At 42.4% G+C, this 14,152-nt stretch overlaps 1 protein-coding gene across 2 annotated transcripts in view; it reads left to right on the forward strand.

Moving 5' to 3' along the window:
* The first annotated feature begins 2,348 nt into the window (after window positions 1–2,348).
* Window positions 2,349–14,152, forward strand: part of ABL2 (ABL proto-oncogene 2, non-receptor tyrosine kinase) — a 119,716-nt gene continuing 107,912 nt past the window's right edge. Inside the window, exon 1 of one of the 2 annotated variants that reach the window (XM_047704629.1) lies at window positions 2,349–2,801. In XM_047704629.1, the coding sequence (XP_047560585.1) occupies window positions 2,645–2,801 (157 nt within the window). In that variant the 5' untranslated portion in view covers window positions 2,349–2,644. The remainder of the gene's footprint in view (window positions 2,802–14,152) is intronic. The other variant, XM_047704627.1, reaches the window with a different exon arrangement.

Raw genomic sequence — 14,152 nt, forward strand, 5'->3', positions numbered from 1 at the left:
TTCCCAATTCACTTTGAAAATGAAAGAATGGAAAATATCTACAAGATAATGCTTATATCCTAATCTCCCCTTACAGAATATTTGCTTTGGTCTAGAAAGGATCCTAAGAATCAATGGTAGAGGAATCCTCATATGCAAAATAAGAATGATATAATATAGTCCATGTGTGCATAATCATGTAGGAATAATCATGGATTATAGTCCATGATATATATACATATATATCACATATGTGATGATATATATATATGTGATAAAATTATCATGGATTATATAATATAGTCCATGTGTGCATAACCATGTAGGAATGACTAATAAAGTGATATTTGATTCTACATGTTTTAATTGGTTGATTGGTGTTTTTGTTGTTAGCTGGTGGCCAGTGGAAGGGGGGGGCTCACCTGAATAAATACTGTAGCATTTGTTCCATAATCTAAGTTGTACCACTTGAAATAATTAGGCTTGGAAAATCTGATGGACTTCTGAAAACATTAATTTTTTTGAACTAATACTTCTATGACACTCATTAAATGTCAAATACTGTTTTAAGAGCTTCATGTTAACCAATTTATTTATTATTATTATTTTTTAATGTTAACCAACTTAATTCTAACAACAGCCCTATAGGTATTATTGTTATAACCATCGCTTCATGGATAAAAGAACTGACACCCAGAAGGTTAAATATTTGCCCAGGAGCAAATACCTAATAAGTATCAGAGCCTAGTTTTGAACTCAGTCTGGCTTAACTACTATCCTACTGGCCTTAACTACTATCCTAATACTGATCTATTACATACTATGTGTGAATTAGCAGAGAAGCCAGACTGTTATCCTCAAAGTAATATTCTTTCAGATAATAAAAACCAAATAACAAACCAAGTTTTAGCTCTATGATAACCTCTATCCCTTGTAAACGATTTTCCCCTACTAGTTGCAAACACGTGGGAATTAAAAGGAAAAAATATTTTAATGGCAGGAAAACTTTGATCCAAATGGAAAATTCATATTCTATCTAGTGCCAAAGTATAGTATTTCTTTTGGGGGGGGGGTTCAGATTTTCTGGTTACACCCTGGATAGCAATGGAATAATTCCATAGCGCTCCGATAGTAGTATCAATGTCAGTGAATGGTTCATCTAAGATCACCCTGGTTCTATGAAAGATGTGTAAAAAAGAGCTGCATCCACCTTTCCCCCAAACTTATCTTCCCAGTGGGTGTTTTGTTGCTTCTTTGCAATGTCTCCCATCCTGTCTGCTTTAATTTTAAGCAAGTTTTCAGTGTGTTACCTGTAATAACTGATATTTATCAGGGAAATAAGGGAGTGAAAGGAATACTAAGAGGATAGCTATGAAGTTCCTTGAGAATTAAAAAAAAAAAAAAAACAACCTGGGTCAGTATTAAGATGCAGAATGTGCAAAGAAGCAATGATTAGTGAATATTTGTACATATATATGTGTGTGCATGTATAAAAAACAGCTGTTGGTGTCACTCTCTTTAGGCAATATAAATTAATGATGAGTAAGATCTGACTCAGAAGCAGGGTCAAAGAGAAATTTTCTTTTTCCCCTTTGTCATCAAAAGAAGACCTGACCACGAGCACTGTATATAAATCACACCAGTGCGAAGATTAGCTTTACTGTCAAGGATTGTAAAGGTAACAGAAACACACGTATGGTTAGACGGTGAAGGAGGTCAAGAGAAATTCATGGTAATATAATATGAGGAATGGGGCCACAACTGCTTCTCCAATGAGACGGCAGAGTGCAGACAACGGAGGCGACTGCAATTTAACATCATGAAATAATTTCAAAAAATTACAATAAAATAATAATGTACCTTTTTACTACCTTCATGTAAATTTTGTATAATCTTCGACTCTAGGCCTGCTGCTGACAATGGAGTTGGAAGGGATTCTCCTGGGCGTTTCAGGAGTCCTCACCTGGAAGGCAAGCAGCAAATGCCTTGTGCTTCCCTTTTTCAACTGTGCCTGCTCTTTAGCAGGGCTACCTGGGGGGCTCAGCGCAACCAACTCATTTGACAGGTGGAGGTAGGACCAGGAAGGCTTTAGACCGTCCAGCTCCAAAAGGCGGTAGGTAGCAATGTAGAGCCGGAGCTGGGAGGGGTCGGCTAGGACGAACTCGGACCTGGGAGGCCCAGGTGGCGCGAAGACACACAGGGACCGAAAGACCCGAAGGAGCGGTGGACGTGCAGACGAGGTGGGCACTGGGGGGACCACCCGGCGAGGAGGCGGGGGCGGCGCGCGCGGGGTGGGGCCGGGGCGGGGCGGGGCCGCCGGGAAGCCCTCCCTCCGAGTAGCGGAGGTGACTGGTCGGGTGGGGGGCGGGAGACGCTCTGTCCCACGCTCTCCCAGCGCTCGGTGGTTTAAAGATGGCGGCGGCGGCGGCGGCGTTGGGGGCGCGGAGTCGCGGGAGGAGCGAGAAGGACAATCTGTGAGTCGCCGAGAGGCAGCGCGGCGGCTGCTTTGAGGAGTCCGCGTGCGGAACCGCCGACGGCCCTACCGCTCGGGGCCGGGGCCTGGGCTGGGAAGGAGAGGCCGAAGCAGCGCCGGGAGCCCGAGGCCGAAGCCGAGTAGGAATGTGACCTGGGGTCGGCGGGGGCGCGGGAGTACACGAGCGCAGGGATGGGGCAGCAGGTGGGCCGCGTTGGGGAGGCTCCCGGGCTTCAGCAGCCGCAACCTCGCGGGATCCGGGTCAGCAGTACAGCCAGGCCCTCCGGCCGCAGGCGGGACCTGGCGGGGCGCACCACAGAGGCCGGCTTCAATATCTTCACCCAGCATGGTGAGTGTGTGTGGGAGCTGGCGTGAGGGCGTGGGGGAGGCCGGGGGTGGGGTTGGGGCGGGGTGGGAAGGAGACAGGCAGCTCTAAGGGGTCTAGGGGTGGCGGGGTGCCTGAGAGTGGGGGCGGAATCCGCTGCCATCTGGGCCAGTCGCGGGAGGCGAGTCACACCCCTCCCCCCTCCCGTCTCCAGCCTGGCTGGCAGCTCCTGGGGGCGGAGAAGGGAAGAGAAGTGGTCTGAGGGGCGGTGGATGGACTGTCCTCTACCCTGGGACACACTGTGTGGCTCGGGGAAGACGGTGGGTAGTATGCCCTGGGGAGGCAAGGATGCTGGGAGGTGTGAGCTCAGTCCAGTAGGTGTTAGTGTAAATCGGTCGTTAGCGAAGGGAACCGGTTGTGCCTCGAGGGATTTGGAAATAGGAACTGAATCTCAGGAGCTGGTGGCGTATAAAGTATATACACGTATAAGTCAGACTGTGAACAGTGTCAGAATAGTGAGCAGTGACTTGAAATACAAAGATAAGGGTAGTATCTCAGCGCTTTTGGGATTTCCACCCCCCCCCACCCCCCGCCCAGACTGGAAATGAAAGGCATTGCCAGACTGTCCTACGTTCTCTTTTGAGTAGGACGCGATTCTGAGAACCCGGCAGGGGTTAGAGGTTGGTGGGCATGGTTAGGACTTTGGATATGCACAAGAGTTTTCTTCCTACAGTGTGTGCGTATGTACATAAATCTTCTGTATAGTTTGGGACCTATTACTTTGGCCTCCTTATCAAGGTATTTTTAGAATGGTTGTCTCCCAGCTCTTTTGATCATATCCTCTTATCAGTAAAAGAGCACAGACTCCCAAGAATTTGTTATCGTTAATTATATATGTACTTGTTCTTCTGTACCAATATGTTATGTAACTTATAAATGCACTCAGAAATAGAATTTAGGAAGGCATGAGATGAAAACAGTAAGTATAATGAGGTTTTTTTTTAAGATTTTATTTATTCATTTATTTGACAGAGAGAAAGAGATCACAAGTAGGCAGAGAGTCAGGTAGAGAGAGGGGGGGAAGCAGGCTCCCTGTTGAGCAGAGAGACTGATGTGGGGCTCGATCCCAGGACCCTGAGATCATGACCTGAGCCGAAGGCAGAGGCTTAACCCACTGAGCCACCCAGGTGCCCCTATAATGAGAATTCCAATATATTTTTTTTCCTGCAGCCAAGTAGATGTTTTTGTGCTTCCTCTGAGCTGCACCCACACTACTTTTGGGACCAGTTTTCTAGAGGAAGGAAGAGTGGGGAGGGGGGAAAACAAATTGACCTTCAGGGGGTTGGGATACCATAAGACCTTAGGCTGAAGAGATAGATATGACTTATTATATAAAGGACTGGATAGTTGAGGTTGGATGAGGGGTAGCAAATGAGTTTCACTAATAATAAAGAATAAAAGAGGGTGTCCAAATTGCACAGTGTACGGAAGAGGAGGAAGAAATAGAGTTGTTTCTATATGGAGAAGATAACAAGTGATTTGGGGCTATTTAGGTGTTACATGTCTACTGTTAAAGATGTGAGTGAGCTTCTCTTCCATATATATGCACATTTTATGAAGGTGTTATATGTGAGTTAGTCTTTATTAAAATGACTTTCTAGAACAATGGAGGGAGGAATGGATGGCATGCTTTCAGGGAAGGTCATCCAAGTAGCCTAGCTTTATGGTAAGTGTTAGAATGCATTAAACTTGGCCCAGCAGGCAACAGTGATTTTCTTCCTCCAGCGTCTTATTGAAGACAAACTTTTCAGAGAAGGAGGAATGTCATGAAGAACAGAATAAGAAGAGATTTTGAAGGATGGAAGGATTTGGATCTATGGAGCAAGGGAAAGAGGGCAGGCTGGGGAGGAGAGACAACTTGAGTATAAACAGTGGGAATTAACATCATTTCTTGGTGGGGTAGTGAGGAGACATCTGTTGGGAATGAAGCAAGTTCTCCAGGAGTCAATCCTAGAGCAAAAACTGCAGGAATCAAGTTCTGGTTCTGGCTCCACCTGGCTGTGTGATTTAGTTACTTGCCATCTTTGGGTTTCTTTATCTGCAAAATGTAGGATTGGATGATTCCTAAGGTACCTTCTGACTCTAAGATTTTATGATTCTAATTGAAGTGATGGCAAGAAAGCTTTGGATATGTTTGATTGGGCCCGGGTGATGGAAAATGTGGCAGAGGAGTTTATGTCAGTTTACATGATTGGCGAATTCATAGGATATATCAGCAAACCCAGGTGTGTAATGCTGAAAGACTGGCCTTAAGTGGAGGCAAAGGAAATAGGAGTAAGTTTGAGGGATATTTCATTCAATAAACAAAAGTTTTTTTGACTACCTATTATCTAACTGGGCTCTGGGAATGTTGCTGTCCCTTATAGAGCTTGAAGGACTTCATGATTCAGTATAGAGGACGAAAGAAGAGAGATCACTTTGGAGTATTTATTAAGGGCATGAACTCTGCGGCCGTTCTGCCTGGATTTGAAACCTGCCTCACCTGTTTATTTGTGTGATTCTGGGCAATTATTTAACTTTTTATGCCTTGGACTCCATTGGTAAAATGGGGATAAGAGCACCATTAATAATAGTACCAAGACTAAATTAGTTAATATTCATAAGGCACTTATTGCCTGACCAATAGTAAGAGTTAATATCGTTAACTGCTGTGATTACTACCACTACTATTATAAAATAGTATATTTTTAGGGGTGAGTCAGAGACTAGGAGGTTTTGAAATTGGCTGAAGTAATAATTATTCTGTCAACAATTTTGGAAGTCAGAAGCAGATCGAAAGGATGGGACAGGGTAAGTTTGTTGCTGAAGTTTAGTATGAAAAGACTGTCATTAGCAGATAATATAGGAAATAAAGATAGAGTACTGTTTCTAGACAGATGAGTGTTTATAAACTTCTTTAAAAATTTTCTGGTACTAATGGGGCGCCTGGGTGGCTCAGTGGGTTAAAGCCTCTGCCTTAGGCTCAGGTCATGATCTCAGGGTCCTGGGATCGAGCCCCACATCGGGCTCTCTGCTCTGCGGGGAGCCTGCTTCCTCCTCTCTCTCTGCCTGCCTCTCTGCCTACCTGTGATCTCTCTGTGTCAAATAAATAATTAAAATCTTTAAAAAAAATTTTTTTCTGGTACTTAGTTTATTTTTTTTTTAAGATTTTACTTTATTTGAGAGAGAAAGAGTGTGTTAGAGAGAAAGAGCACCTGTGGGTGCACAAGCAGGGTGAGGAGCAGAGAGAGAAGCAGACTCCCCGCTGAGCATAGAGCCTGTTGAGGGACTTGATCTTGGGGCTCCAGGATCATGATCTAAGCTGAAAGCAGATGTTTAACCGGCTGAGCTGCCCAGGTGCTCCAAAGTGTTTATAAACTTTTCTATAGATGAGTGTCTCAGCCTTGGCACTATAGATATTTTGGGATGGATTGTTCCTTGTTGGGGGGAGGGGTATCCTATGGTTTGTAGGATGTTTAGCAGCATCCTGGCCTCTACTTACTAGATGCCAGTAGAACCTCTTCTGGCAACCCTTGCCTCCAGTTGTGACAACCAGAAATGTTTCCAGACATTGCCCCCCATCTCACGCCAGGGGACATGGAGCAGAATTGCTCCTAGTTGAGAACTGCTGCTTAGGAAAATGTAGAGGGGCGCCTGGGTGGCTCCACTGGTTAAGTGTCTGCCTTGGGCTTAGGTCATGGGCTCAGTGGTCCTGGGAGTCCCACTCCCTGCTCAGCCCTCTGCCCTGTGCCTGTGATCTCTCTCTCTCTCTCTCTCTTGCTCACTCTCTCTCAAATAAATAAAATTAAAACAACAACAACACCTGGTAGATTCTGAATTGAATGACTAAATGAGTCAGATTCTAAAGCTTCTGAACCTGTCATTTGACATTTACATAAAAAATCTGAATCCTGGAAGTAGTGTACAAATAGTGCTCTTGAGTTTCAGAATTGAGATATTAGCACATAATTTCATATAGGAAATTATTAGGTCTGGCAGACTTTTGAGCTTACATGTGGGTTTAGATATAGATCAAATATTGTTTGTAGTTAATCAGTAAAAATGTATAGATGTTATAGAAGTGGCTTTGAGTCCATGATATTTCTTCTGTAGAAAGACATGGTATTTTTTATTGTTAATATATGGGAAAGTTATAATAATTTGCCTCTCCAGAAGTGATTTTTTTTTTTTTTAAGATTTTATTTATTAGACAGAGAGATCACCAGTAGGCAGAGAGGCGGGGGCGGGGGAAGCAGGCTCCCTGCTGAATAGAGAGCCCGATGCGGGACTCCATCCCAGGACCCTGAGATCATGACCTGAGCCAAAGGCAGCGGCTTAATCCACTGAGCTACCCACGTGCCCCTCCAGAAGTGATTTTTATGAAAATAATTGAGAAGGAATAAAAATAATAGGGCTGGCTTTGGTATGAAAGGAGTGAGTGCTGTATGACTTCTCTGAACTCCGCTATTGAACCTTTTTGGTGAGTTGCTGTTTTGTCACTAGTAATCTGGGGTTAATACTTCTTTTTTTTTTTTTTTTATAACTGACAGACCTTGCAACAGTTGAGTGATTTCACTTCAGCTTCTCTCATTTGCTGAAAGTACTACTAAAAATGAACCTTAAATTATGAAGTTTTGAATAACTCCTCTTAAATCAATTTCATCATTTTAAATGGATTTACTTATTTGTTTATTTTGGATCTATACTTCATGTTTTAATCTTTGCAGAATGAAAGATGTGGGCACCCCAGGTTGAAAATGGTACTGTAGAAAAGAATAGGAAGGCTGTTGCAAGAGAATTTTTTTTTTTAAAGATTTTATTTATTTATTTGACAGAGAGAGATCACAAGTAGGCAGAGAGGCAGGCAGAGAGAGAGGGAAGCAGGCTCCCCGCAGAGCAGAGAGCCCGATGCGGGGCTCCATCCCAGGACCCTGAGATCATGACCTGAGCCTAAGGCAGAGGCTTTAACCCACTGAGCCACCCAGTGCCCCTCAAGAGAATTTTAATTGTAGTTTTGGTGGCCTAGTACAGTGGTCACTAATTTTTTTTTTTTTTAACAACTTTAAGTAATTTCTACACCCAGTATGGGGCTTGAAATCAGGGCTCAAAGATCAAGAGTTGCATATTCTTCTGATTGAGCCGGCCAGGCACCCCAATGTGATCACTGATTCTTCTTTTTCTTCTTCCCTGCCGAAGATTTTATTTATTTATTTATTTGAGAGAAAGAGAGAATGAGCGAGAGAGAGCACAAGTTGGGGTGAAAGTTAGAGGGAAAAGTCTGCTTCTCCCTGCTGAGCAGGGAGCCCGAAATGGCTCTCCATCCCAGGACCCTGGGACCATGACCTGAGCCAAAGGCAGATGCTTAACCAACTGAGCCATCCAGGTGCTCCATGGTCACTGATTCTTATGAGAAACTAAACTTTTAAAAAGAAATAAGCTGTTACATTTTTATTAACCTTGAAGTGTGCAGAAGTTACAAATATATAACTGTGTCCGTATTTAGAGCAAAGTGATAAAATAATACAGATTCTGTTCTCACAGCCCAGTGGACAGTAAGGTCCTAGGTAAATTATGAAGTCTGAAGATCCTTCTTAAAGGTCTTTAGCATGCTTAAAAAGAAGGCAAAGCCAAACAAAACCATCCTGCAACCCCCTTTCACTGTTCTCTTTTCTCCTGTCCATTCTTTACCAAAATCAGGAATAATGATGATAATTATATTTGTGTACGTATTTTTAGAGTGTATGAAGACATTTTATGTCCTTTATCTCGTTCGATCTTTAAAACTATGCTGTTTACTCTGAAATAGGTAGGGGCAGGTATTGATCTTCCGTACTATAGATGGTAAGGAGAAAGGAATTAAATGACTTCCTAAGGTCACATAACTGTTAAATTATGGACCTGAAACTCATGGCTTTGCCTCCAAATTTTGCTCTAGTGAAGAGATTTAGAGAACATGGTTTTTAGAGGTAGAATTGCATTCACATCGTGTCTTCTGACATTGCTAAAGAGTTACAGCTCCCAGCCTCATAAAATTATGTACGAAGTACTCGACAAGTAGGAGTGTTGTTATTTATCTTGAGATAGTTGTAGAGATTGTGTCAGTTGTATGTGAGCATGTTTTGTAAACTAAAACACTGCTGTTGTCATTTTGAGGGCGTGCTAAAGCATAGCATTGTCTTACCACTTACATTTTAAGTCTCTATTTTCTCTGAGTATTTTTTCCTCTGAGGTGACTCCTGACTTTGAGAAAGCATCAAAAAGGTAGGGAAGGGGCACCCGGGTGGCTCAGTGGGTTAAAGCCTCTGCTTTCAGCTCAGGTCATGATCCCAGGGTCCTGGGAGGACCTGAAGCAGGTCCTGCTTCCTCCTCCAGGAGCCTGCTTCCTCCTCTCTCTCTGCCTGCCTCTCTGCCTACTTGTGATTTCTCTCTCTCTGTCAAATAAATAAAATCTTTAAAAAGAAAAAAAAAGGAACTTTTGGGGACCTGAATTCACATTAGGCCTTACTTTCTCTGAAAGTAAATGTTACCCTCTTTTTTTCCTTTCTTCCAATTTGAATTATAGTTAGTACACAATGTTACATTAGTTTCAGGAGTACAACATAGAGATTCAACAATTATATACATTATGCTATGCTCACCACATGTGTAACTACCATCTGTCACCGTACAGCACTATGACAGGACCAGTGAATATATTCCCCATGCTGTGCTTTTTATTCCTGTAACGTCTGTAACTGGAAGCCTGTATCTCCCACACCCTTTCACCTATTTTGCTCATCCTCCCCCCCCCCACCTTCCTCTGCTCTGGCAACCATCAGTTCTCTGTTTATAGGTCTGATTCTTCTTCTTGTTCATTCGTTTGTTTTTTAGATTCTATATGTAAGTGAAATCATATGGTATTTGTTTTTCACCAACATAATATCCTCCAGGTCCATCCATGTTGTCGCAAATGGCAAGATCTCATCATCTTCTATGGCTGAGTAATACTCTAATTGTGTGTGTGTGTGTGTGTGTACACCACATATTTATCCATTCATCTGTGGTTGGACACTTGGGCTGCTTCCATATCTTGGCTACTGTACATGATGCTGCAGTAAACATAGGGGTGCACATATATTTATTTTTTAAGATTTTTATTTATTTACTTGAGAGAGAGAGACCCTGAGCAGGGGGAGCAACAGAGGGAGAGGGAGAAGGAGACTTCACCACGAGCAGGAGCCTGATGCAGGGCTGGATCCCAGGACCCTGAGATCATGACCCCGGCCGAAGGCAGAGGCTTAACCCACTGAGCCACCCAGGCGCCCCTGAATTAGTTTTTTATTTTATTTTATTTTATTTTTTTAAAAGATTTTATTTATTTATTTGACAGACAGAAATCACAAGTAGGCAGAGAGGCAGGCAGAGAGAGAGGGGGAAGCAGGCTCCCTGCTGAGCAGAGAGACCGATGTGGGGCTCGATCCCAGGACCCCGGGATCACGACCTGAGCCGAAGGCAGAGGCCCTAACCCACTGAGCCACCCAGGTGCCCCTGAATTAGTGTTTTAAGTGTTATTCTCTTAGAATGATTTGTCTTAGGGGCTGGGTATCAGTCAGAGGACACGTAGTCCATGGTTCTTTTTCACTCACTCTTTTTATAGGAATGTTTTTTTTTTTTTCCCCTGGAGAAGGTGAACCAGAAACACAGGCCAATGCAAATGTAATGTTTAGGTAGAGACCTCATTCTGAGCTGGCACATTTGTTTTCTGGTTAATATTTAATGACTTCATAATATAACTTCCTTCATCTGATATCCTTTGAGACCTTTTTGTGCTTTCTTGCATTATTTTTACCTCTCATTGTAAAATTTATTTTTAAAAGCATGTTTAGTAGGACTTTTATATTGATTTTGTGAGTCGGATGTGCTTTTTATCATATACTACACATAGGAGATTTCAGAATACTTGAGAATGTTAACCTTATCAATGTTAACAGATTTCTTTTGGAATAGGTGAATTTGGAGTTTCACTGTAGAGTCTTCACCAGATTTTATAGAATAGTTCTCAAACTTTAATGTGGGGAGTTTGTTAAATACAGATTGCTGGGTCCCATCCCCAGTGGTTCTGATTCAGGTCTGAGGTGGGATTTAAGAATTTGCATTTCTGACAGATTTCCAGGTATTGCTGATGCTTCTTGTTGGGGGCAACAGTTTGAGAACTAAGAGAACACTTTGATGTGAAATGAAGAATAGTAATGAATCAGGGTTATTCAAAGATTGTCATTTGTGTCAGAAAATCTAACGTATTGATTCTGTTCTACTTAAAACTGGTTCAAAAGTCCATTTGTTCCAAATCGAGTGTGTCTGTTTGCAAGCGTCCACCATCTTACGCCATCTTTTGGAGGCACAAGGAGAGATGTCTTTTTGCTTTGGCCTCAGCTTTTTTTGATCTCTGAAAGCTCATATGTTTGGAGGTCTGTTGAGAGACTACTTTTGAAAGAATCTAGAGTATTAGGGAGAAGGAAGGTAGGACACAGGCTTCTGGTGACAGATTTAGGGTGGGCCTCGGTTTTTAGAAAAAGTGGTGAAGAAAGAATTGCCACCTGTTGCCTGCTCTGTGCCACGCATGTTTTTTCATTTAAACGTGTAAACCCCTGCTTGCCAGCTGAAAGAGATTAGAGCCCAAAGATACTGGCATACCTATTTGTAACTATGTTTTCGGTGTATTTTGGGCCTTTTGGAGGATGTGTCCACGTACATCTGTATCTGTGAGTTTTAGTTTTTTAAAATCTCTCTTGGGACCAGTGATGAGGTTTTCAGAATGGTAGGCCAGAGTTCGGTCTGTATATTCTGTGGCTTTGAATTGAGACTCCAATATTATGGTGTAACAAAGGGAGCAGTAAGTACTCATGATGCTATTTGGAATCTCACTGTAATGTGGAACTATGGTCCTAACTTCTAGGCTTAGTGTTACTGGTATTTCATACTTAAAACCGTGTGTGTGTGTTTGCTTGTGTAGTATGTACATTTATATATTTATATGTAAAAATATATATATTTAAAGATTTTATGTAATTGATGGAGAATGAGAGCACAAGCAGGTGAAATAGCAGGCAGAGGGAGAGGGAGAAGCACACTCCCTGCTGAACAGAGCCTGACATGGGGTTTGATCCCAGGACCCTAGGATTATGACCTGAGTTGAAGGCAGATGCTTAACCAGCTGAACCACACAGGCACCCCTTAAAATTTTATGTTTTATATAATTTAACATGGGACTTATATTAATATATTAATATATGTCATATTTTATATAATTTTATACTTTCTCCGTCTTATAGATTACAACTCTCTTCTCTTTGCTTTTTAGAAATTAAGATTTTTAAGATTTTACTTATTTATTAGAATAAATTGGGGGCAGAGGGAGAGGGAGAAGCAGACTCCCCACTGAGTAGGGAGCCGGATGTGGGGATCCATTCCAGGACCCCGAGATCATCACCTGAGCCCATGGCAGATGCTTTACCATCTGAGCCACCCAGGTGCCCCCAGTAATTGCCTATTTTAATGCCTCTGAGAGAATTTTTCAGGTGTAATTTATTTATTTATCTTTTCTTTAAAGATTTTATTCATTTGACAGAGATCACAAGTAGGCAGAGAGGCAGGCAGAGAGAGAGAAGGGGAAGCAAGGCTCCCTGCTGAGCAGAGAGCCCGATGTAGGCTCGATCCCAGGGCCCTGGGATCATGATCAGGTGTAATTTAGAACAGCTGTCCAAGAGACTGATGCTGCTTAACTAGATGTTAGTGAACATCCTTACTGGTTTGTGTGTCTGCATGTGTGGAAGTGTGATACTGTATACAATAACCCTTGGTTGCTAATCCTGCCTTTTTGAGTTGAGTGCATAATTTCAGTGTGTAAATTTATGATTATTGCACTAGTTAGAAAAATTTCTCAGTATTGTTTTGCTTAAACTTTCACTCAAATACATAGGTTGATACACATTAAATACAATACTGTGCCACATGTCATTTTGGTTGCTAAAAACTTAGGAATCTGTTAAGCCCTCCCTGTGCCTCTTTGCTTCATGCTGTAAGTGTGCTGAGTCTGTGGTGGTGGAATTGCTGGCTTCTCCATGGTGAACTCTGCCAGTATGGGGTTTTAAGCTCCACAGGCCCAGCCAGGCAATTTATATTCTCTGGTTTGCTTTCCAAAGACAGGGGCGTTTCAGAAACCTTTCACTTGATGTGGTCAGGGTCAAAGAAAATGATCTGTGGCTTCATCTAATATATAGTATGTATGCATACTGTCTGTTAGCCTGTTCCTCTCTCTATGCTAATTCCAGCAAATTAAAATAACAATACTGAGTTAGGACTAAAGATTGCCACTTAGCATTTTGTGGTTCTAGATAATTACTAAGAAAACATTTTCCTAAAACTAGCATACTAACAGGCACAGTTGGTATCACCCATCTGTTTGTTTGTTTCTTTCTTTTTTAAGATTTATTCATTTGTCAGAGCACAAGCAGGGAGAGCGGCAGTCAGGGAGAAGTAGGCTCCCTGCTGAGCAAAGAGCCCCATGATGATGCGAGACTTGATTCCAGGACCCCAGGATCAAGACCTGAGTGGAGGGCAGATCTTAACTGACTGAGCCACCTAGGAGTCCCTTTTTCTTTCTTTCTTTGTTTCTTTCAAGATTTTTATTTATTCATTTGAGAGAGAGGAAGGAGCAGAGGGAAAGGGACAAGGAGACTCCATGCTGAGCACAGAGCTGGACCCAGGGCTTGATCTCATAACCCTGAGATCATGACCTGAGCTAAAACCAAGAGTTGAACGGTTAACCCAGAGAGCCACCCAGGCACCTGCACTTACGTGTTTCTTATAGGAAAGAAAGGTTGATACATGAAGGTTTTTGTTAAGTAGCTTTCTTTTTGTTTTGAGATTGTATTTTTTTTTTTAAGATTTTATTTATTTATTTGACAGACAGAGATCACAAGTAGGCAGAGAGGCAGGGAGAGAGAGAGGAGGAAGCAGGCTCCCTGCTGAGCAGAGAGCCCGATGCGGGACTCAATCCCAGTATCCTGGGATCATGACCTGAGACGAAGGCAGAGGCTTTAACCCACTGAGCCACCCAGGCGCCCCTGTGATTGTATTTTTAATTGTATATAAACCTATGAAGAGGTATCTCAATATAAAAGATCAAATTAATACAGAAGCATATAACCAAGACTAAAAGTCCTCCTTGATATTCCCACCATTCTCCTGTTCTGTTGTTAGAGGTAAGTACTGTTCATGGTTTGATTTGTATTTTCCCAGAACTTTGTATATATTTACATGTATAAAAATGTACATACTTAGAGTTCTCTTGCCAT

Source organism: Lutra lutra, chromosome 15, assembly GCF_902655055.1.
Source record: "Lutra lutra chromosome 15, mLutLut1.2, whole genome shotgun sequence".
NCBI lineage: Eukaryota > Metazoa > Chordata > Mammalia > Carnivora > Mustelidae > Lutra > Lutra lutra.